General features: G+C 36.4%; 2 protein-coding genes and 1 long non-coding RNA gene across 8 annotated transcripts in view; all 3 read right to left on the bottom strand.

Annotated features, from left to right (window-relative positions):
* LOC148680332 (uncharacterized) overlaps window positions 1-24902 on the bottom strand; it is a 406127-nt gene that overhangs the window by 196053 nt on the left and 185172 nt on the right. The window lies entirely within an intron of this gene.
* Window positions 1-24902, bottom strand: part of LOC148680346 (uncharacterized) — a 209191-nt gene that overhangs the window by 83458 nt on the left and 100831 nt on the right. The gene's annotated exons all lie outside the window — the stretch shown is intronic.
* LOC148680359 (uncharacterized) lies at window positions 1391-23493 on the bottom strand. Of its 6 annotated transcripts, none has more exons than XM_088650394.1 (4): window positions 23310-23493; window positions 22735-22882; window positions 19198-19289; window positions 1391-3921 (listed from the first exon to the last, which is right to left on the bottom strand). In XM_088650394.1, the coding sequence occupies exon 4, from the start codon at window positions 3914-3916 to the stop codon at window positions 2750-2752; it is 1167 nt and encodes a 388-aa protein (XP_088506520.1). In that variant the 5' UTR covers window positions 3917-3921; window positions 19198-19289; window positions 22735-22882; window positions 23310-23493; the 3' UTR covers window positions 1391-2749. The 6 variants fall into 6 exon arrangements, with proteins under 6 accessions (XP_088506520.1, XP_088506519.1, XP_088506518.1 ...); XM_088650393.1 differs by having other exon boundaries at window positions 22735-22901; window positions 23441-23493; XM_088650392.1 differs by having other exon boundaries at window positions 23441-23493.

The raw sequence follows: 24902 nt of genomic DNA, 5'->3' as shown, positions 1-24902 counted from the left end.
CCAATCCCAGTGGCTCAGCTTCCAGTGTGTATAATAAAGCAGTCAATGGACATCCTTGCCTTATTGATCTAGTTGGTTGAAGACATTCTGTTAAAAAAAAATACATTTAATACAAGTTAAAATATCTGTATAAAAAAATTTGAATCCATTTTCTAAAATTTTCCCAAAACCAAACTCCTTAAGAACTGCAAATAAAAAATCATGCTCTACCCTGTCAAAAGCCTTCTCCAAATCTAAACCTATTAAAACCCCCCCTTTCTCTTTTTCTTGCATATAGTAGACAATTTAGCTTACCCAATTCACCTGTACCACATGTTTTTTCGATTGTGGGGAAAACCAGAGCACCCAAAGGAAACCCACGTGAACACTGGGAGAACATGCAAACTCCACACAGAAATGCCAACTGACCAGCGCACAGTACTGTGTGTGTGTGTGTGTATGTATACATATATTGCATAAACTTTTCTAATATATTTGTTTTTGTTTTATTATTAATTTAATTTGTATTTATTTACTTTTTTACGGTAAATACAAGTGTCATTACTATACGCAATTTTTTTCCTATATTTGTGTCTGCCTATTATTGTAATTGTATTACTTCTTCCTTGTTTATGCATGTAATGCCTACTTGGTTTGCATATTTTTTGAACATTTAATAAAAATAAATAAATTAATAAAAACATAAAAATTAGATGTAGTGTATAATCCCAAATCTTATTTTAAAAAAGTTGGTGGTATGGAGTTTCTTTTAAAGTGTGACTTTAAGATTCATAAACTCATATTAGGCTAAAAAAAAGTCTCCTCTTTCTCTTTTCTTCTGGAGAAAGTATTATTTGTTTTATTTCAGCTCGAATAAAAGCTGTTTTTTATTCTAAACTTTATACTTAAACCATTTTAAAGACAAAACCATTAGCCCCTTTAAGCTATTTTTTCCCCAATAGTCTACAGAACAAACCATCCTTATACAATAACTTGTCTAATTTAATGTCATCATGGCAAACATAAAATAAATCAGTTATTAGAGATTAGTTATTAAAACTATTATGTTTAAAAATGTGCCGAAAAAATCTCATCTCCATTATACAGAAATTTTTTTTTTTTTTTTTACTTGTTCAAACTACTTATTTAAAATGTGCTGAAATAACACAATTATTGAGATTTCATTGGGACAACTTAATGTTCAGTCGACATACATTTTTTAAAAGTGTTAACTTAATTTGTGTTGTGACAACATGAAAGAATTGTGTGGAACCCTGCACAAATATGGTGATCGGTTCATAATAAGTTTAAGCACATTTTCAGATTTTACTGTATTTGGCTTAACCGTTCTTGGGTGGCTCGCCAATGTATAGATGACTAATGCATAAAATAAGTAAGCTGACCAAAGTTCTTAAAGGGAGAAGACTTTATTGAAGACAATGTTAACAATGTTAGTTGATGTTAACTTGTCCATCTTCAAGTAACTTAAACCAAAGTACAGTCTGTGAGACACTGATGAAACCCCCCTGGAGATTACCCAACTGCTTTGGATGGGTCACATCTCTTGAGTTCCTGTAGGTTATTTGGTTCACACCTTATCAGAAGCAGATACTTGTTGCATATGAAACAAGCCAATACAATCTATCAACATATAGAGTTATTTTGCCTTCTTGCAGCCCGATAGCAACTCTCACAACCTGGTACTGGGCTGTGACCCCTGATCTACACTACAAAACAGCTGGCAAAATCTTCATCCCTCTTCAGTTGAGTTTAAATTTTCAGGTGTTCAAAGGGTTTCATTATCAATAACTTGATATGCATTCAAGAGTTCACACTTGTTTGGCATGCTGTCCCAGGAGAGACCTAAGCTCATAAGATCCTCAAGCCCTGGGCTCCCTCCCGTTAGCAGGACGAGAGGGGAGTGTGAGCTCAGGTAGATCGGCTAAAGGGAGATATAAGGCTTACTAAGAGCTCGACTATGGTGCCAATTTAATGTTCAGTTTACTTAGGTTGTGTGTTTTTGGACTGTGGGAAAAAACCAGGGGAAATCCACGCGAGCACAGGGAGAATGAGCAAACTGCACAAAAAGTCAACTGGTTAGCAGCGACTTTAACCTGCGACATTCTTACTGTGAGGCAACATTGCTAACCACTGGCTAATCATTGGCTGCTGTGTTGCCCAATCTAGAAAGGAGGGGGAGTAAGGGTGGGAGAAGGATTCTTCAAGACAAGGATAACTGAGTTAAGCTACGGTCACACTGGGCTTTTCCTCCCATAGACTTCCATTCATATGCACGCGAATGCGTCAGACTAGAAACAGGGTCATGCGTCAAGTTTCGCCGGTTGCTGAGGTGCAAAGTTCATGCTTGGTGAACTCTGACCTGCGAAATCGCATCACTTGACTGCGTGAGACCAATCGAGGATCAAAACATGACCTCTCTGGACAGAAATTTAAACCATGGAGCAATTGCTCACTTTTTTAATTTCTGAAAATCTTGTTTGATCCCGCCCCTTTCCACAGCGCCGTATGGCAGAATTTCACAATCTCAAAGTCCAGTGTGACCGCAGCTTTGTGTTCTGGTTATCTATAGTGATTCAGGAATCATCTGATTGGTGAATCATGTTTTAGCTAATGCTGGACCAGCCGTTGACAATCATAAGCATGTGATCCTCTCGAAAGTAGTTTATAAATAATCTTCACTTGAATGAACAGACAAACTACATGAACAAGCTGCCGTTTTGAATATACCCGTGTTTGTGTGGACAAGGCCTCAATGTTGAGGACTCTGCTCTCCATTGTGAAGCTTCATGTGAGTGTTGAGGCTTCTTTTACTTTTAAAGCCCTTTCCACACTTACAGCATCTAAAACGATCTTCTCTTGAGTGAATCTTCATGTGGTTCTTAATGGAGTCTTTGCGTGTGAGACTCTTTCCACACTGATCACATGTGAACACTATGGTTCCAGTGTGACCATTCATGTGGTTCTTGAGGCTAAATTTGGTTGTGAAGCTCTTTCCACACTGAGCACATGCAAACGGCTTCTCTCCAGTGTGAGTTCTCATATGGTGATTGAGTGTGCTTTTATGTGCAAAACTTTTACCACACTCTGTGCATGTGTAAGGCTTCTCTCCAGTGTGAATCCTCATGTGGATGTAAAGGTCTTGTTTTTGACCAAAACTCTTTCCACACTGTTCGCAGGTGTAAGGTTTCTCTCTAGTGTGAACTCTCATGTGAGCAATCAGGTTCGGCTTTTTACTGAAACTCTTTCTACACTGTTTACAGCTGAAAGGCTTCTCTCCAGTATGAGTTCTCATGTGCACTGCCAAGTTTCTTGCATGACGGAAGCTTTTTCCACACTGTTGGCATGTGCAAGACCTCTCTCCAGTGTGAATTCTCATGTGGATTTTAAAGTTTTGTTTTTGACTAAAACTCTTTCCACACTGTTCGCAGGTGTAAGGTTTCTCCCCTGTGTGAACTCTCATGTGAACATCAAGGTTTGACTTTTGACTGAAACTCTTTCCACACTGTTTACAGCTGAAAGGCTTCTCTCCAGTGTGAATTCTCATGTGTGCTGCAAAGTGTCCAGCATGATAAAAGCTTTTTCCACACTGTTGGCATGTGTACGACCTCTCTCTAGTGTGAATTCTCATGTGGGCTTTAAAGCCTTGTATTTGACCAAAACTCTTTCCACACTGTTCGCAGGTGTAAGGTTGCTCCCTAGTGTGAACTCTCATGTGAAAATCAAGCTTTGGCTTTTGACTGAAACTCTTTCTACACTGTTTACAGCTGAAATTACACCCCAATTTGGATTTCCGAGGTCTTCCATTTAAGGAAGTCTTTTTAGTCAGTGTGGGTTTTTCATCAGTCATTATTTCTTGGGGTTTCTCAAACTGCTGTTTCTCATCTATTTCATTCTGTTGATGAGTCTGTTCTTTCATCAGATCTATAAAAAAAAAAAAAAGTTAGCTTTAATATGAAGGCTCAAAGCGACAAGCAAGAAATGGTTGTTTTCACCCAAATATTAAAATGACCTTACCATTTACCCTCCGTCATGTGGTTTTAAACTTTCCTTTATTGTGGAACACAGTAAGCCACTAGCGTTTTTTTTTTAAATATCTTCTTTTGTGTTTAACATGATCAAGAAACTCATAAAGGTTTAAAACCACACGAGGGAGAGTAAATGGTGAGGCTATTTTCATTTCTGCATTAACTATCCCTTTAAAAGTTTCCTACAATTACCCATTTTTTACAAGATGTAAAATAAGTCTTTGGTGTTCCCAGAATGTATCTGAGGTTTCAGCTCAAAATCAGATCATATACACTGTAGAATATTTAATTTTGGGGGTCAGAGGAAAAGCAAGCTCTTTTTGTGCCTGTGGCCTTAAATGCAAATAACCAAATGCACTCGCTCTAGATTACACGTGTTGTTTCCTCAATTGAGACAAATCCTGCATGTCCATAGCAAGTTTGCATAATTCACGCTTATACTTGCAAGTTTGCATTATTGTATAAAACTTATGCAAATTCTTAATGCCACATTTACTTTAAGCTGGAGTGATGAGGAGATGGCAAGATGACATACTTTGTTACTTGTTTTTTATTTATTTGTACTTTTGTCTTTGTGCATGTCCTGAGGCTTAGCTGAAGACCTACTTGGTGACATTGTATATACCCGACAAGATGCAGAAATGCTATCTAAAAAGGTTACTTGCGGTTTGTCTAATCAGGGACAGTGACAACGTAAATATACAAAATAATATTGATAACCGAGGGTTTACGAATTTGAACTGTCTGTTAATGAACACCCAGGATTATTTTTTAAACCCATGTATAGCATGAGCAGTGTGGAAGGTGACTACAGATAACCCAGAATTTATCCAGGGTTAGAATGACCCAGGGTTAACAATTTGAAGTGTGAAAAGCCCTAAGAATACTCAGCATCAGCTCTCAGGATAAACAGAGTATAATGACAAACAGTGACAATTGTCAATCATGTCATGATGACCTGGGGCCTGTTTCAGTAAGGAGGTTCAAGTTGATTTACCGAGAGATTAAATACTCAGAGTTTTCAATTTCAGAAAAACATTTGAGCTACAAAAGTCTTTCAGTCAAAAGCAGTGAGGGATTATCTCCTTTTGTTGTTTGATTAATGCTAAAAACAGTCGGCAGCAGGAATATTGCCCGCTGTCACTTTAAGAATAGTGCGGCTCTGATATGGTTTCTCTTTCACTTGTCTTTAGATTCTCAACTTGTTGTTTATTACACAAATAAGGGTTAATATGAATATTCACTAAACACAGCACTCTGACCCAAATTGGCATGTATTTGACCATTAAAGCGCTCAGATTAAGATGGCGTTAAATGTGTGTTCTATATGATGGAATAATCGTTTATCTCTATTAATGGTTTTTCATAATAATTAGAAGCCAAAATCGAAATTGAAACCAAATTTTTGATTAATTGCACAGCCCTATCAAGTGGTAGAGGTTGATATGACATTTAGAATGTAAGCAGGACTAAAAAATCTTTTTAGAACTAGTAATAATCCCATTAATCCAGTTACAATACATGTCCGTCAAAGGTTAGTGAATTTAAGGTAATTATTCATCAAGAAAGGACAAGCCATTCTGCGACGTGACTTTGTTCTTTGTGTAACTGAAATGTAGGCAATAGCTATGCTTCCATCCAAAACAGCGAATTAAATTTATGTGCAAAACTGGGATGTCACAAAAAAGATGTGCGAATAAAGCAGTGTTTCCATTCAGTGAATCAAAGAGAACAAAATAGTCTCTTCCTGATTAACAGGCCCCAAATATGAACAGTAAAAACAGAATTTCCTGCAGTAGAAGAAGCTACATGAATCTTTTCTTTATTTAATAAATGACTTTCACCTCAGAAAATAATGCTGGCACAAAATGAACACGTGTTGGCGTTTGAAGCAATGAGATGCAGAGAACAGACACTCTCGACACGCTCTGAAGGTCATTAATAATATAATAACATGAATACTGAAACGATTCAGGTGTTTTAGAATGACCAAAACAACATTTCAGATGTTTATACAGCCTGCTGGTTTGTCTATTCACACACATTTTCATCATTATATGATCTCTTGTAACAAACCCTTTTAAACAAACCAATTTTTTATGCTCAAAGCCTATCCAAAAAGCACATAAAAATAGGTGGCTGAATATGTAAGGCTAAGTGAGAAATATCGCTTTATCTTTTAAAAAGGGGAGGAGACCGACAGAAAACTCAGGCCCCGTTTACACTAATGCGTTTTAGTTTGAAAACGCATACGTTTTGCTACGGTTACGCCAACCGTCCACACTACGCCGGAGTTCTCGAGCGCCGAAAACGGAGCGTTTCGAAAACGCTGGAGAGGGCGTTTTCATTTTGAAACGCTGCTGCTCCGTCTCAGTGTGGATGATGGAAAACGGAGACATCTGAAAACGGAGGCGGGGCTGCAGACGTTCGCCTCTCTGATTGGGGCTTTTCCTGAATATTAAGTAGCCTAACACACAGTTCAGTCCTGAATCTTCTCCGTGTAAGTTCAGACTTTGCAAGTTTGATCAAGGCTGCAGTCTCTTCTTCTCAGTTTGATATGGAAAAGCAGACTATACCGAGGACACGGGTAAATCTTCAAAGGGATCAGTGTACTTTATAACTTCATTCACATCACCCTGGCTTCGTTGTTTCACTTTCTCAACAATAAAATGTAAACATGATTTAAGGAACTGCCTATTTTCATTTTAATATTAGCAACTTAGACAGCAGACATGTTGAGGCGCCGTGCTGTATAAGATGAGCGTCATCTTCACTGTCTGGATATTTATAACAAAACGGAGCCGATAACAACTGCCTCCTTTCAATTTCAGTGAAAATACGAAACATCCCCTCTCTTTTGCTGAGTATCAGTTTTAATAATCGATAATAGCCATTTTAAAAGTATAACATACAATAAGTTTATACATTATAGGAAATAAAGGCAAGCGATCAGTCAATATACAGAATGTACGTGGTTACATTAATCATTAACTTATCTTTGCGCTCAGCCAAAACACGTTACCTGAGAACAAGTAATAGATTCCAATGCCCAAAGTCAGGGAATATGTCGTTAGATAAAGACAACAAGATGAATGAAATATCCCGTTTAATAAATATAGTGAGATTAGATCCAGCGGGAGATGCTTGATGAGAAGTCCGACTAGCAGAGCTCTCATCTGGGTACATGGGCTGCAGCGCTTGCCCGAGAGCGTCTGTGTGGTCACGTGATGTGCGTTTTCAGCGTTTTGGTGTGGACGGAGAGCAGTTCAGAAACGCTGGGTAAAACGCGAGTGTGGACGCGGATCGTTTTCATTCTAAAACGCCGTTTTAAAACTAAAACGTACTAGTGTAAACGGGGCCTCAGAGACAGGCTCTCTTGCTCTGCAAACAAGTGTGTTCATGACTATACATACAAAGAAAAACAATAAAATAAGAAAATATGACTTTGCTACAACAAGCAGCATTAGGCATGGGCCAGTATAAGATTCTGACAGTATGATAACCTTGAATAAAAAATATCACAAGAATCAGTCCAAGGCACTCGAGTAAAGTGAAAAAATTAAAAAGCCTTTATTCACATGGCTAGATCTCTAAAAACCAACGCGTTTCGGCAGAAGTCTGCCTTCATCAGGGTAACAGTGATCAGGTGCGTCTAGAGTCTCTTTTGAGTACTACGGTCACATGACTCATTTAAACATCTCAAATGGCACTCAAATAATTTAACAAGCAAACTCTACTACCATCATAAATTCGGCATAGATACACAAACACCCACTTGCATATGTGGGAAAAGAGAGAGAGAGAGAGAAGAAAAAAGAATATATATATATATATACATACATACACATATACGTATATATACATACACATATACATATACATATATATACATATATATATATACATACATACATACATACATACATACACATACATGTATACAATATATACACATACATGGAAAATACATACATACATATAAACACATACATCAATGTATAATGACGATCTGTAAAGCATCTATAGAAAAACTCATTTAATCATTCATTTTCTTATCGGCTTAGTCCCCTCATTAATCCGGGGTCGCCACAGCGGAACGAACCGCCAACCAGCTACTTTCTACGCAGCGGATACCCATCCAGCCGCAACCCATTTCTGGGAAACTATAGAAAAACTGTTTTACAAAAAAGAAGAGAAATCTAATTCACCATTCAAACCTGGAAATCTGGTTGCTTTTAATGTATATATCCAAAAAGTCTCTCTCTGTTTTAATCTTTTTATCCTGTCTCCTCCTCTTGTAGAATTATAAATATGTTCAATGCCAACTATTTTTAATGAACTTGGATTGCCATGACCTTGATTTTTATAATGTAGAGCCATAGGATATTGTGGATTACAAGTACGTATCGCATATTTATGCTCCGCTAATCTCAACTTTAGTTTTCTCTTAGTCATTCCTACATAAAAACAACCACAAGGACATTCCAGTCGATAAACAACAAAAGTAGTATTGCAATTGATAAATGAATTGATCTTAAATTCACGGCCCGAAGAAGGATCTCTAAACATGTTCGTCTTGAGCATGTTTTCACAATGGTTGCAATTACCACATCTGTAGTTCCCTGTTGTTTGATTTAACCATGTGTTAGTTTTCTTAGAGGAAAGATGGCTTCTCACAAGTTTATCTTGGATAGTTGGAGCTTTTCGAAAGACTACAGAGGGGGATACAGGTAAAATTTCCCTAAGATGGGGGTCACTCATCAAAATATTCCAATTATTTTTTATAATTCTCTTTATTGTATTTGCCTCAGTACTGTATTGTGTCACGAAATAAACAGAACTTTCTGACTGGTTTAATCTGGGTCTTTTTATTAACAATTCATCTCTGTTGCTATCTTTTGCTTTATTATAAGATTTATAAATTACTCTATTTTTATAACCCCGTTGTTTGAATCTGTGAACCATGTCTTGTGATTTGATCTCAAAATCTTCTTCTTTGTCGCAAATTCTTTTCAATCTCTGAAATTGTCCAAAAGGAATATTTTCGATCAGCCATGGAGGATGGAAACTATCTGCTCTCAGGATTGTATTTCTATCTGTTTCTTTTCTAAAAATGGTGGTATGTAATTTTCCTGTAGTGTCTTTAAAAATGTTTAAGTCCAAAAAATGTATTTGAGTGAATGAAAAATCCAAGCTGAATCTCAGATTTGCGTTAGTATTATTTAAAAAAGCATGAAATTGCCTCAAATCTGCCTCCAATCCAGACCATATCAGAATAACATCATCTATATATCTACCCCACCACACAATGCTACTCAAATAAGGATTTGATTCAGAATATACAAATCTCTCTTCCCATAATCCCAAAAATAGATTTGCATAATTTGGGGCAAAACAAGCTCCCATAGCTGTTCCCTTTATCTGTTTATAAAGTTGATCTTGAAACAAGAAAACATTATTCTTCAATGTCCATTCAGCCAACTGTACAATAAAACATGTTGGTGGTTTTTTTGGCGATGGTCTCTTTTCTAGATAGTATAACAATGCTTCTAGACCTTCTCTATGATCTATATTTGTATATAATGATTCAACATCCATAGTTGCCAGTATACAGGTTTTATCACATTGCATATTTTTAATCGTATTTAATACTTGAGTCGTGTCCTGAATGTAAGAGGGCAGATCTTTAACAATAGGTTTTATAAAATAGTCCACAAATTTTGAGGCAGGTTCTGTGATCGATTCATTCCCACTAATTATAGGTCGGCCGGGTGGATTTTCTAAATTCTTATGTATTTTAGGCAGCATATAGAAAGTAGGGATTCTAGGTTCTTTTGACCACAAAAACTCAAACTCATTCTGTGTAATCCATTCTTCGGTTTTAGCAAAAGTCAGTATTTCCATCAGTTCCGTTTTTATCTTTTCTGCCGGATCAAATTTCAAAGGTTGATAATACTCACAGTTCTGTAGTTGTCGTAAGGCTTCTTTGATATAATCATCTCTGCCCCATACCACAACGGCACCACCTTTGTCCGCTCTTTTAATAATAAGATTGTCATTAGTTGATAACCAGTCCAAAGCGTTAACCTCGTCTTTTGAAAGATTAAAATGTTTTTTCTTTTTTGAGGCAAAAATATTATCCATTTCATAGGAGACTTTCTTGTAGAACGAGTTCAACGTCGGGTTGGAGACACATGGAATAAACGTAGATTTGGGCTTAAAGATTGTCTTTTTTTCTTCATAGGTGCGCGCTTCTGCCGTAGAGGTGTGATACCAAACCTTTAATTGTAGATTACGATGAAATTTAAACAAGTCCACTTTGGTCTGAAATTCGTTCGCTGTATTTACCGGGGAGTATGTTAAGCCTTTTGATAGAACTGATGTACAACTTGTCGATAGGGATATATTGGAGATATTTATCACCTCATCTCCTTTGTTCGGCTCCGTGTGTATCTGCCCTGGATCTGGGATCTTGGTCGATCTCTTTCTCCCTCGTCTCGTTTTTCGCTTGCCGGTTTTCCAAACCTTTGGTATGTTCTTGATTTGTTTCCTAAAAAATCTCTTCTAGGTGACTTCTCCAATGTCGACTGATCATCATCACTACTTGGTAGATTAAAGGACACAGATCTCCTTCTCTGATAATGGTTTCTTTCATTTCTCTGAGGCCACAAATACACCTTATTCTCTTTATAATCTGATTCATCTCTTCCAAATTTCAGCAATTTATCCTGTTTAAGTTTTTTCGAGAGTGCCTCCAAATCCACTCTCAATTTCTCCTCAAACTGTAGATATTCTTGTTCTTTTATTGCAATTTCTTCTTTAATTCTTGTAATTTGGTTTTGGGTTTCAATCTTCTGTTTTTTCGCTTCTTCAATCAATAATAGAATCAAATCAAGGGAGCATTTGTTTAAAATTGCTTCCCATTTTTGTTTAAAGTCAGTGTCTTCATATCCAAACGAAGGAAATTTTTTAATCCTTAATCCTCTGGGAATCATATTCTCCCTCCAATAATCAGATAACGTCACCATATGTAGATGTAGTTTGAGTTCTTTCTCCGACTGTTTTTTAAGATCATTATACATTTTTTTGAAGTCTAAATGTTGTGCTACTGACTCTGAATTCAACAAGGTGTCCGCCACAATGATCTTCTCACCTTCCTCTTTGGAATAGGAAAAATATCCAGATGCCATGTTCTCAAAGTAGTCAAATACTTCCCCGATTACGTCTCAAGACGGAGCAGCTTTTAGATGGAACGATCCCTCTGCGTCCTTGTATACTTCAGAAAAAACAAAACAAAAAGCGCTCTGGGGTAAGTTCAAATGTAAGGTCGGTGCTCTTTGGGTAAGGGATTCATCAAATCTGCAACAAGAATCAGTCCAAGGCACTCGAGTAAAGTGAAAAAATTAAAAAGCCTTTATTCACATGGCTAGATCTCTAAAAACCAACGCGTTTCGGCAGAAGTCTGCCTTCATCAGGGTAACAGTGATCAGGTGCGTCTAGAGTCTCTTTTGAGTACTACGGTCACATGACTCATTTAAACATCTCAAATGGCACTCAAATAATTTAACAAGCAAACTCTACTACCATCATAAATTCGGCATAGATACACAAACACCCACTTGCATATGTGGGAAAAGAGAGAGAGAGAGAGAAGAAAAAAGAATATATATATATATATACATACATACACATATACGTATATATACATACACATATACATATACATATATATACATATATATATATACATACATACATACATACATACATACACATACATGTATACAATATATACACATACATGGAAAATACATACATACATATAAACACATACATCAATGTATAATGACGATCTGTAAAGCATCTATAGAAAAACTCATTTAATCATTCATTTTCTTATCGGCTTAGTCCCCTCATTAATCCGGGGTCGCCACAGCGGAACGAACCGCCAACCAGCTACTTTCTACGCAGCGGATACCCATCCAGCCGCAACCCATTTCTGGGAAACTATAGAAAAACTGTTTTACAAAAAAGAAGAGAAATCTAATTCACCATTCAAACCTGGAAATCTGGTTGCTTTTAATGTATATATCCAAAAAGTCTCTCTCTGTTTTAATCTTTTTATCCTGTCTCCTCCTCTTGTAGAATTATAAATATGTTCAATGCCAACTATTTTTAATGAACTTGGATTGCCATGACCTTGATTTTTATAATGTAGAGCCATAGGATATTGTGGATTACAAGTACGTATCGCATATTTATGCTCCGCTAATCTCAACTTTAGTTTTCTCTTAGTCATTCCTACATAAAAACAACCTAAAACATAAAAACAGATCTGCCCTCTTACATTCAGGACACGACTCAAGTATTAAATACGATTAAAAATATGCAATGTGATAAAACCTGTATACTGGCAACTATGGATGTTGAATCATTATATACAAATATAGATCATAGAGAAGGTCTAGAAGCATTGTTATACTATCTAGAAAAGAGACCATCGCCAAAAAAACCACCAACATGTTTTATTGTACAGTTGGCTGAATGGACATTGAAGAATAATGTTTTCTTGTTTCAAGATCAACTTTATAAACAGATAAAGGGAACAGCTATGGGAGCTTGTTTTGCCCCAAATTATGCAAATCTATTTTTGGGATTATGGGAAGAGAGATTTGTATATTCTGAATCAAATCCTTATTTGAGTAGCATTGTGTGGTGGGGTAGATATATAGATGATGTTATTCTGATATGGTCTGGATTGGAGGCAGATTTGAGGCAATTTCATGCTTTTTTAAATAATACTAACGCAAATCTGAGATTCAGCTTGGATTTTTCATTCACTCAAATACATTTTTTGGACTTAAACATTTTTAAAGACACTACAGGAAAATTACATACCACCATTTTTAGAAAAGAAACAGATAGAAATACAATCCTGAGAGCAGATAGTTTCCATCCTCCATGGCTGATCGAAAATATTCCTTTTGGACAATTTCAGAGATTGAAAAGAATTTGCGACAAAGAAGAAGATTTTGAGATCAAATCACAAGACATGGTTCACAGATTCAAACAACGGGGTTATAAAAATAGAGTAATTTATAAATCTTATAATAAAGCAAAAGATAGCAACAGAGATGAATTGTTAATAAAAAGACCCAGATTAAACCAGTCAGAAAGTTCTGTTTATTTCGTGACACAATACAGTACTGAGGCAAATACAATAAAGAGAATTATAAAAAATAATTGGAATATTTTGATGAGTGACCCCCATCTTAGGGAAATTTTACCTGTATCCCCCTCTGTAGTCTTTCGAAAAGCTCCAACTATCCAAGATAAACTTGTGAGAAGCCATCTTTCCTCTAAGAAAACTAACACATGGTTAAATCAAACAACAGGGAACTACAGATGTGGTAATTGCAACCATTGTGAAAACATGCTCAAGACGAACATGTTTAGAGATCCTTCTTCGGGCCGTGAATTTAAGATCAATTCATTTATCAATTGCAATACTACTTTTGTTGTTTATCGACTGGAATGTCCTTGTGGTTGTTTTTATGTAGGAATGACTAAGAGAAAACTAAAGTTGAGATTAGCGGAGCATAAATATGCGATACGTACTTGTAATCCACAATATCCTATGGCTCTACATTATAAAAATCAAGGTCATGGCAATCCAAGTTCATTAAAAATAGTTGGCATTGAACATATTTATAATTCTACAAGAGGAGGAGACAGGATAAAAAGATTAAAACAGAGAGAGACTTTTTGGATATATACATTAAAAGCAACCAGATTTCCAGGTTTGAATGGTGAATTAGATTTCTCTTCTTTTTTGTAAAACAGTTTTTCTATAGTTTCCCAGAAATGGGTTGCGGCTGGATGGGTATCCGCTGCGTAGAAAGTAGCTGGTTGGCGGTTCGTTCCGCTGTGGCGACCCCGGATTAATGAGGGGACTAAGCCGATAAGAAAATGAATGATTAAATGAGTTTTTCTATAGATGCTTTACAGATCGTCATTATACATTGATGTATGTGTTTATATGTATGTATGTATTTTCCATGTATGTGTATATATTGTATACATGTATGTGTATGTATGTATGTATGTATGTATGTATATATATATATATGTATATATATGTATATGTATATGTGTATGTATATATACGTATATGTGAATGTATGTATATATATATATATATATTCTTTTTTCTTCTCTCTCTCTCTCTCTTTTCCCACATATGCAAGTGGGTGTTTGTGTATCTATGCCGAATTTATGATGGTAGTAGAGTTTGCTTGTTAAATTATTTGAGTGCCATTTGAGATGTTTAAATGAGTCATGTGACCGTAGTACTCAAAAGAGACTCTAGACGCACCTGATCACTGTTACCCTGATGAAGGCAGACTTCTGCCGAAACGCGTTGGTTTTTAGAGATCTAGCCATGTGAATAAAGGCTTTTTAATTTTTTCACTTTACTCGAGTGCCTTGGACTGATTCTTGTTGCAGATTTGATGAATCCCTTACCCAAAGAGCACCGACCTTACATTTGAACTTACCCCAGAGCGCTTTTTGTTTTGTTTTTTCTGAAGTAAAAAATATCACAGTTTTATGGTACTGTGATTACTCCTCTAAAATATATTCTTTTAAATGTCTCGGTAAAAAAAAAAAAAAAAAAAAAAAAAAAAAAAACACTTTTTCCTCTTTGAACACAAAACATTTTCTTTTGAGAAACTTTTAAAGTATTTTGGAGCAGTAAACATGTCAGGCTAAATCATTCAATTGAATACTTGACTTCTGTTGTCTTCATTTGTTTTATAAACACAGATTTCTTTACAATTTAAAATGGCATCTTTGGAGATCTTTTCTGCTGGAGATACTGTTGTCCTGAAAATCTTAAAACAAAATGTAAAAAAAAACAAAAACATACATATAGCAATGAACGGTACAGCAGAAAATATTGGCAGTTTTAAACCTCGACTTTTTTCAAACTGCGTTATACCTTGAAAACGGTTATCGTCCCATGCCTCAGCAGCATAACATTGTTTTTAGGATCTAAAAAAAATTCTTTAATAAACGTCAAGAGCAAAAAGATTCCAATGGCGACGCCTGCTGGTACGTGAAGAATATGGTCAATACTAGGGTTGGGCATCTAAGCTATAATGCCGATCCGATACGCATCTCGATACAAAGAATACGATCCGATATATTAGCGATACATTTGTGACATATTGCGATGCAACATGATACGATTTACACCCATATCACGATACAATGCGATATTTCAGCACTAACTTATTAGATCAAGTTTAAGAGATTATGTAAGAAAGGATGCTGTGCCATTGAATGAGTTTGATTATTTATTAACAAAGCAAAACCAAGACTTTTTTTACAAACTGGCTTTTCTCTCAGAGCCAGAGTGTCAGTTTACAGTAGAGGGCCATTTTAGAACTTATAGCACATATTATTTAAAGATTTTCAAGATAAACAGAATGTATAAGTGCAATATATATTATAAATGTATATATTTGCACTCTTTCAACATAAATGTTTACCATTGCACAACAAGAATTGTGATTTAACCTTTCAACTATGAAAACAAGTTTTACAAAGATATATTTTGCCACTGAATATTCAAAACTTAAGGTCGTAAACTAGCAGTGTTATGTTGCTTTGAAACATCACTGTCACTGTAAACAACAGGCTAATAAAAATATAAATAAATAAAAATTAACAGGAGGTGTTTAAAACCTTCGTTCTCCGTGACACTAGGCTGAATATCTTTGCAGATGAACAATGCAATAGCATTCGTTATTGGTGTAGAGCGAGCAGAACTGTTGCGCATGGAGAAAACTTTCAATGCTTTTCTCACCACTTTTGGAGCTGGTAGCTACAGTTGAAGCAGAGCAGGAAGCCGGGGATGCAGGAACACTGGAAGATGCTTCCACAACAACAACGAGGCGCCGCTTCAAGTGAGATATCAGATTAGTCGTACTGCCCGTGTATTTTACAGATGCGCGGCACATTTTGCAAATTGCATCTGTCCTAAAAAGTCGTCCATCTTTTTTGCAAAATCCATAATGTTGCCATACTTTAGATTTAAAACTCAGTGGGGAATAAAATGTTTGTTTTGCTTCTCGCGCTTTCTGAGGGCGCTCCACTCGCTTCATCCGCACACCTGATACACTGAGTTGTAGTGTAAGTGTACACATCCGCAAATCCGTTGCTAAGGCTTACTTTATGTAGGTCGATTAAATTATGCGCCAAAAACAGGTTGACAACACTTGTTAATAAATAAAAAATACATTCTATATTAAAAATATAAGCTGTATCTTGGAAAAACCGATGCATCTCCCAAAAACCGATGCATCTCGATTTGCTTCCAAAATTTCATTCATCCTCTGCTGCTCTACCGATGCACTCGCATCGTGCACGCGCATGACCGCGTATCGATACATATCGGTTAATCTTCCCATCCCTAGTCAATACTGACGAACTTTACACTCAAATCTCTGCATATCATCAGCATGCTGTAATCCATTTCTTAAGCAGCAAAAGTCTTTTTTAGACTAGTTTGTTGGCCAGTTGTAGTCAGCGCAATGTTAAACGTTATTGTTTCACAATAGTTTGTTCATTTAGTCTCACGTCGCCCCACAGCAACATCATATAGTTTAGAATTATGTACAATGTTTTATAATAATTAATTATTTTATTGTCCATTTCATTCAGCATATTTAATATTGGGGGCATCCATGTTTTTTTTATACTTTAAACCAGAGTTTCTGCAGGTTTCACCAAGTTAAATGTAAGACTTTTAAAGACATTTTTAATACCATTATGACAATTTTAGACTCATAAAGGGCTAAAGGCTAAGGGATTTTTCAAATAGCCCAGATGGAAAAGATTTTAATTTGCCCTATTTAAAAATTATATGATAATTAAATACATTTAATCATACAATAATATATTAATTAAAAATATATATTTTAGATATTTCTTAGCAAAAGATTTTAAATTGTGTGTAATAACAAGCAAGCTTTACTTGTATCCACACACTTTTTTCCTAAATAAACTTCCTTTAAAAAAATTATTTAAAATGAACAAATGTTTTAAAAGTTTTAAAAACTATAACAAACTAAATCAACACAACAATCTGTCCTTGATGTCGTCAGCAGTAAATACATGGAGCACGTTTAAACAAATGTTATCGTAAGGAAAATTATTAAACCATTATGACAAATAGAGTTAAAATTACTTTTTTTAATGAAAAGTTGAAAGTTTTATTGAGATGGATTGTTGGTGATTGTGTGGGTTTTGGCCAGATTGGGTAGCAAAACATGAACAAAGGACAATGAAGACTTGTTTAAAAAGATTAAAGACCTAAAACACAATATTTCAGTAAATGTAAGACTTTTTAAGGCCGAAAATTTAGATTTTGGAATTTAAGACATTTTAAGACCCAGCAGAAACCCTGGTTAAACACAATAGCCCTGGTAATTAGTTATTATAATAATGATGTAGTTCTAACTCGGATACTATCTGTGAGAACTAGTAACAAGTTTAAACACATAAAGAAGTTGATGAAAAAAGTTAATTTGGATCAATGTGACATATGCAAATGGAAAGTACTAAGCCAACACTATCACTGTAATAGCAGATATCTTCTATGAGAGTACTATAGGTCAAATATCCTCAGCTCAGTTAAAGTTTTTTTTATTTTAATTAGTTGTTTTTATTTATTTTATATAGCACTGGTGCTCAAGGACGCTTTACAAACAGTAGGAGAACAAGAAAAGCAATAACCTTAAGAAGGTAGAGAAACTGGGAGACTAATAATACATAAAATAATGAAAAAAGACACGAGAACAAGTAACAAGAGAGAAACTCATTCCTGTCTTTCAATAGTTATGTTTCCATCCACCTATTTTTATGCACTTAAAAAAACTGTTTATAGAAACACCATGATGCAAAAAAAACAAAAAAAAAAAACAACGTATGCGCATAACTGAGTAGGATAAACGTTTTATTCTATAAGAAAAGATGAAAAATCACGATGGAAAACACGATACAAACTCCAGTGTGTGCATTAAAAAGGTCATGTGATTTTGTTATAAGAGATCATGTGATGATAAAAATGTGTATGAATGGACAAACCAGTCGGCTCAGTACATTATAAAACATCTGGGGCCTCATGTACGAAGACTTGTGTGGAGATCATACTAAAACATTGCGTACGCACAAAGCTGTAAATGTGTAAATGAAACACTGTGTACACCGAATCCCACACATATTCTTTTGTACATCAGAATGAACGTGAAACTGAGCCCAACATGCACGAGCACAAAACCCCTCCCCTGCCTCCTCCCCCGTATGAATATGCTAATGACTCTACTTTGACAAAACCCTACGAAAAAGCAAAGGCAAAAGCAAGCAAAAAGAGAAACTTTGAACAGAATGTGAATTGGAGGTGCTGCTTTGGTGTTATTTGCAAGTTCGTTCTCCGGAATTAACAACTAAAGAAAAAAATAGAGTGGGGAGATTTTAGCTGATGCGGTTAACATAGTTGGGTCTGAACATCGCACTGTGGAGTTAAAAGAGAAATAGTGTGATTTATAGGTGTAAAATGCTGCAGCACCCTTAAAGGGTCACGAAACACCAAAACACATTTTTTGAGCTGTTGACAGTCGTATATGTGTCCCACACTGCTAAAAACACTATTAGGACACCTATATTTCACTAAAAAGTGTAAATTGGTTGTTTTTGCGTTATTTCAAGCAAATTCGTACTTCCTGTTTGAAACGAATTTTTGAAGCTGCGTCACGGTCATGTCATAATAGCATGTATTCCAGCGTGCAGACTGGACGTCTGTGCCAGAGTGAGTCTTATTACGTCTTACAGTGTGATGCATTAATGCATGAGTAAAGCTTGGTTCAAACCAATCAGCGCGCTCTATTGTGCAACTTCATTAATATTCATTTGTGTCACCGTGTTTACACCACAAAGACGCCACGTTGTGTTGGCAAAACAAGCGTGAAGTGTTGCTTTTATAGTTTGCTGCCGTTAAGTTTCGTTTTCATTTTCCCTCTGTGAGAGCTTATCTGGATCACGTGTGGATTACAGTGTACGCGACGCTCGACAACAATAACTTACGTGTCTAAGGGGGATTATTGTTTACCTGAGAGCTGTTCTCATCTGCAAACGCTGAAATCTGGATTCGCTTGTAGTATTCTCTCCATATAGACGTGGCTCTAGTTGCTGGTGATTGTCCTGTCTCTACAGATTTGGTAAGTGAGCGACCAGTGCTCTTTGTTATTCAGTTTGTTCGTATCGAATTAAGTTAACTATTGCACTGAGTGCAGAAATGTTAGCACCGCATTTTGTGACCGGAATAAGACACGCGGCTTTCTGACGCTACCTGTCGTGTGCATCTAAGTTTCCGGGAAATGCTGAGTTTTTTTTTTCTCTCATTCGCCGTGCGGTATCAAACATTGCATGAAAAATACATGCTTAGATCAGTTCCTCGAATCAAATATCTCGTTTGTCGCGAGAGGCATGAATGAATTCCCTGAATGAAAGAGCCAAACTGCAGTTAAAGTCCAACATTTAATAATTTGGCAAATAATTCGACTACAGATGTCCATGTAGGTTAAACACCATCACTTTCTCCTGTCTGTGTGGGTGTGTATTTTGACTCTGAAACTCCCCCACCATCCCACTTTAGTTCCTCCGACACTCCCCCTAAACAGAGCTGGACACTCCCACTTTTCTGACTTTTTCCAAAGTAGAGGTCTGAAAACACCCTGCTGAAACGAGGGGGTTTCATGGCCCTTTAACATTTTCATCGGCGCAGCTCGTAAGGCGTAGTCAACATGTTTAGAGACGTTCGAGCATGAACTCGGTTCGAATCCAGCGTCTAATGAACTCAGACACTTTGTAGAGAGGAATTTAACACAACTGCCTCTAGGAGTCGCCAATGGAAATAAAACAGACAAGAACAAAAAATGTGCGTACGCCAGCCAGAAAGCTGCCGTGAACCTGCGCACATTCCCACGTTCAGTTCATCGTTAGTAAATCCAAACGTGAGCGATTCTGAGCGTGAAACCTGGCGTACGCAAAGTTAATACATGAGGCCCCTGAACTCTTGTTTTGGTCATTCTTATACGCCTTACAGTTTAAGTATTAGTGTTATTATATTATTCAAGACCTCCAGAATTAAGAGCATCTTAGCCTCGCGTCTGACACCTTTAAACGCCACTACGCGTTCACTGCGTTTCAGGATTACCCTCTGAGGCGCAAGTTATTTATTAGATAAAGAAAAGATTAGCCGGATTTCTACTGTCGGGCATGTGTAAGCCAGGGCTTTTATCGGGCAGGGCCGGGCCAATCGCAATGTCTTTAATATGGTGTAAAGATTATTATGCGTTATTGAAACATCAAGGAGGATGCAGCAAAGTCACTTATAAATGAAAACTTTATCATTTTATGCAACATCGTTACATTTAAAAAAGAAAACATAAGGGCGATCATACGCAAAAAATACTCCAGCCTAAAGCCTAGTTCACACTACAGGATTTTAAACATCAGCAGATCGCTGTGCCGTTCACACTACATGACTCGACTTTGTGTCTTTTAATCCCTGTGGTGTTCACACTACATGACACTACGTGAATGATCCACAAGAGGGGGGGGTCACACACTACATGATCTGACAACATCTCATTCCCCATCAGCTCATTCAAGCTACCAAACCACAGCCAATGAAATTTCGAGGGAGGAGTCGTCAGAAAAAGCTGAACACTATTGGCTGCTTGTGTGCTGATGACATCACTGACAGCGTTTCAAGCTTTGGAGAAAGCATTTAAAAACATCGTCAAATCAGCTGATTTATCAGCAGATTAATCTCTCATCTGCAGGTTCTAGTGGATAGATAAACACAGAGTTTTTAATTTTTGTAATTTTATAACTATTTAAAATAAAACTAACAAATTTATAACATCCTGCCGTTTTTTAACTATCAGTGTATTTCTTTCTGACATTGTTTTTTTTTTTTTTTTAATTACAAAACAGTAAAGAACTGAGCATTTCTGCCTTAAAATACCATATTGGTCAAAATGACTGCATGCATGTCTGATACTTTTTACTGTGACTTTAAATATGTGTGCATTTTCTTGCCAAGCAACTTCCTGCTAACATAAACAAAACTTTCTGATGGCAAAAACATCAACTTACTTTAGATATCTTTAAAAACAGCATATTATGTGCAGTGAAATAGCTCCTGTTTGAAAGTGAAAATGAAAGCCAAGACCTTTAAGTGTTTTAGTATCTTAACTACATATTTATAGGCTGTATTACCAAAAAACGGTTATATTTTTAGGGTAATGGTGTCAGTAAATATGATGCCAGACATTCAAAGCTTAATTTTAATATCTCAATAATAGCTTTGAATGTAAATATGTTGTGACAATATGGCGTTTTATATGAGAACCGTCAGAATGAGCAGTGTAGTAATTCTAATAGTTACAGAATTCTAGTTCCACTGTTAATATAGCCTACTCTCATGTCTGTGCTAACGCAGAATGAAGCGAGTGCATCGATGCCCATTCTGACCAATCACAGATGTTTCTGGTGAGCTCCTGAACACACAGGCACGCAGCTCATGCTGATCTGCTCTCTCATTGGCTGCAGCTCGTCACTACATCTGACCACGCGTGGGGTTGAGTCGGCCGACTGCTCTGGAATATTTAGCATGCTGAATGTTGGAATTCCGTCTGCGAGGTGTCGGCGACGCATCAGCGAGCCTCGTTGATGCGTAGTTCATTAGTTCACACATAAAGAGTGCCGAGCACCCGCAGATTTCTTCCCGATCACAGCCCGATCTGTCGGCGAGCTCGGTAATTTCCAAATCGGGCTCAAATCAGGCTTAAAATCCTCTAGTGTGAACTAGGCTTACAAGGTTCGATGCTTTCTATCCCTTATTTTTTTATTTGGTTATTTGTTTGGTGCATGTACTCGTGTGCGATCGGATAACTAGTGTCTGCCTCTCCTTTCACTCCGCCCCGAAGCCCCAGCTGGCCCACTTTGGCCCAAGGTATTCGGCGGGCCGAAAAAGGCCGGCCGCTGGCCCCGAGAAAACCCCGCTTTGGCTCGATTAGGCCCTGGAAGTGACAGTGGAAATGCGACTGGCCTTGGCTCGCCCTGTCTCGCTCGCTTTAGACGCGATAGTGGAAACGTGGCTATTGATCCTGCTTCTCTTTTTGCAGCAAATTCCATTTTTACTGTTGATTTTTGGCACCAGTTAATCAGGAAGTGATGATTTTGTTCGCTTGACTCTTTGTCGTTGTATTTTGCACTGTCTGTATTTTGCACTGTTGTTGTATTTAAACTGTCTGTATTTTGTACTGTCTGGAGCCAGCACCTAAGCTTTTCACTCATCATAGCACACATGCTGCTGATGATGTGACAAGAAAAGTGATTTGATTTGAATGCAAACGCAGCTTTTTTCGCATATCTTTTATGCTAAAATCCAGTTTTGTGCATAAAGTTCATTCCCATTTTTGGATAGAAACATAGTTCATGAGTGCTTATGTGCATTTAGGTGAACTAGGTAGCACATTCAAAGCTGCAAGAAGGATTTAATTTAATATTCTTATTATTAAAATATATCTGAATGAGGATTAAATGACTGAGTTGGTCTTTGAGAATGAAAACCAACCTGTTTGTTCCTGTGGATCTTCCTGTTTGACTGTAAATGTTTCTTCAATCTTCACATCTTCACTCTCCTCTTTAATAAACGCCATCTTTATAACAGTGTGGAGATCAGTCACTTGAGCAGGAGTTTTTCTCTGTGTTTGGACACTATCCTGTTTAAAATAAATAAAACTATGAACAGAAACAAAATAACTTCTTAACACGTACTTCAACAGTTTCTTTATATGAGAGTGATTAACAATAAGAAATCAGGTAAGTTTGAGCAAGAAACAATAGCAACAAACAAATGACCTGATTAAAACTAGTAACGTTACTCCATTTCTTATATAGCCATAAACTTAGAATGGACTGACAATATACTATTTAATAAATTACATTTTCAATAAAGAACTTATTACAAACATCTCTGTAACTTTTTTTTACTTTATTCTTTATGCATGTTCTTAATTGTTTTTGTTTGTTTTATTAGCTTATTGTCTGCTTACAATGCATAGCACTTTTTTTGCATATGACAAATTTCCTCTTGAGGACAAAAAGTTTATCCTATCTTTATTCAAACAATTGTACTAATTCACTCACAGTAATGAGGGCTATGTTGTATAAAGGGTAAAATAATATTGTCAACAGCAGGTACATAATTTAACACTGAATGAAAAAAACTGAAACTTTAATTAATCGCTTTATATAAGTGTAAACACTTTAAAACAAACCTTTCTCCTGTTGAATCAGAGTGCTGGAACGGCGCAGGCTTATGACGTCACACGTCACGCCAAAATAAAAGTATTTTTAAACCTTTTTTTGCCACTTACTGTTGCAGTCTTGACTTATTGATACATTTCTCCTTCGTTTCCACTTTCTCACAGACGCACATATATTCAGTATTTGGAGTTGATCAAAACCTTTACTCTAAACATTTTAAGACAGTTAAAAAAACTTTTTTTAATCCACTAAGACTAATTGTTTAAAGCAAAAATCTCAACATTCTAAAAGGTATATAATAAGATTGCTTTAATAGGAGATTAACTCGCTGTTTGGTTAACTGGTGATCAGGAACCTTTAGCCAGAAAAGTTTTTTTTAAACAAAAAGAGCATGTATACAGCTATATTCAGCTTGTTTTGACACATTAATTAAAAAAAATTTGTGGCTAAGAAATACAGCCCCTTTACAGCCCTGGAGTTTCAAGCCTTAGACCGGCCCACCTCAGTTCACGACTGACTATATTAAAATCAGGTCATTTCCAGTTCAGTTTCTAATGACACGATCACGTCTTTTTCAAGGACACAGCTGCTTTTAAGATTAAAGGGGAGCTGAATATCCAACGCTATTCTTTACAACAGCACAACGTCCCTTCCTGCAATATCTGAATATATATTCTGTGCTGAATTCTTTATAGATATCCAGTCCTTTAAAGCTCAAAGTCTCAAACACCGATTAAACACAGTCCAAACACGGTCATTTGAACAATATAATGGGTTATTTTTATCTCTTGAAAGTGTTTGTGCTCTTCTATATCAGGTTGACTCGATAATTTCACATTATTCAGCACAAAATAAACTTTAAGCAGAGTCAGGAAATCGAAAGTGAAAGCAGAGCTTCCGTTAACCGGAAGAGTGCGGATGATCCTTAAACTGCATTTAACTGTCCCCATCATTTCTTCCTCAAGCAAATGTGTAAATATTAGATTTGTTCAGCAATAATGTTAATTGCATTGGCATATTTATCTGATGTTTTCCCAGCTTGCAGTAGTCGATCAAAAAGCTATTTAGTTTCTTATGACTGTATGTACACTAGCAGATAGAGGTAAAGTTAGTTTTATATTCGCAGATTCAGACTTTCCCCTTAATAATATAATTTCATTAAAGTATTATTTGCAAACTCCAAACAGTGAAATCATATTTTCAGCCAATGACTATCAAAGTACAACATTGTTCACAGTCAAATAAACAGTGTTAATGTTGTTTTAATATTCAAAGTAACATGGCAAACAATATAGAGACTTCTAAATGAACAAATGTGCGAATATAAAACCAACTTTACCTCTATCACTAGCAGTGGAATTTACTGCGATGTGAAGGGACGCCACCTGAAATCTTGCCTAAGGCGCCAAATTGGTTGGGGCCAGGCCTGCTGGTAACGTTTCAAGACTAACTAACTATTAACTAAGCAAATAA

The sequence above is a fragment of the Danio rerio genome, chromosome 4, assembly GCF_052040795.2.
Source record: "Danio rerio strain M-AB ecotype USA chromosome 4, GRCz13ab, whole genome shotgun sequence".
Taxonomy (NCBI): Eukaryota; Metazoa; Chordata; class Actinopteri; order Cypriniformes; family Danionidae; genus Danio; species Danio rerio.
This window is presented reverse-complemented; position numbering and strand designations above follow the sequence as displayed.

Coding starts and splice junctions, on each gene's coding strand:
- LOC148680359 (XM_088650389.1), bottom strand. CDS start 23,366: ATGTACCTGCTGTTGACAATATTATTTTACCCTTTATACAACATAGCC. Junction 22,883..23,309: donor ACAACATAGCCCTCATTACT/GTGAGTGAATTA, acceptor TATTTTAAACAG/GATAGTGTCCAAACACAGAG. Junction 3,922..22,734: donor AGATCCACAGGAACAAACAG/GTTGGTTTTCAT, acceptor TTTTTTTTATAG/ATCTGATGAAAGAACAGACT.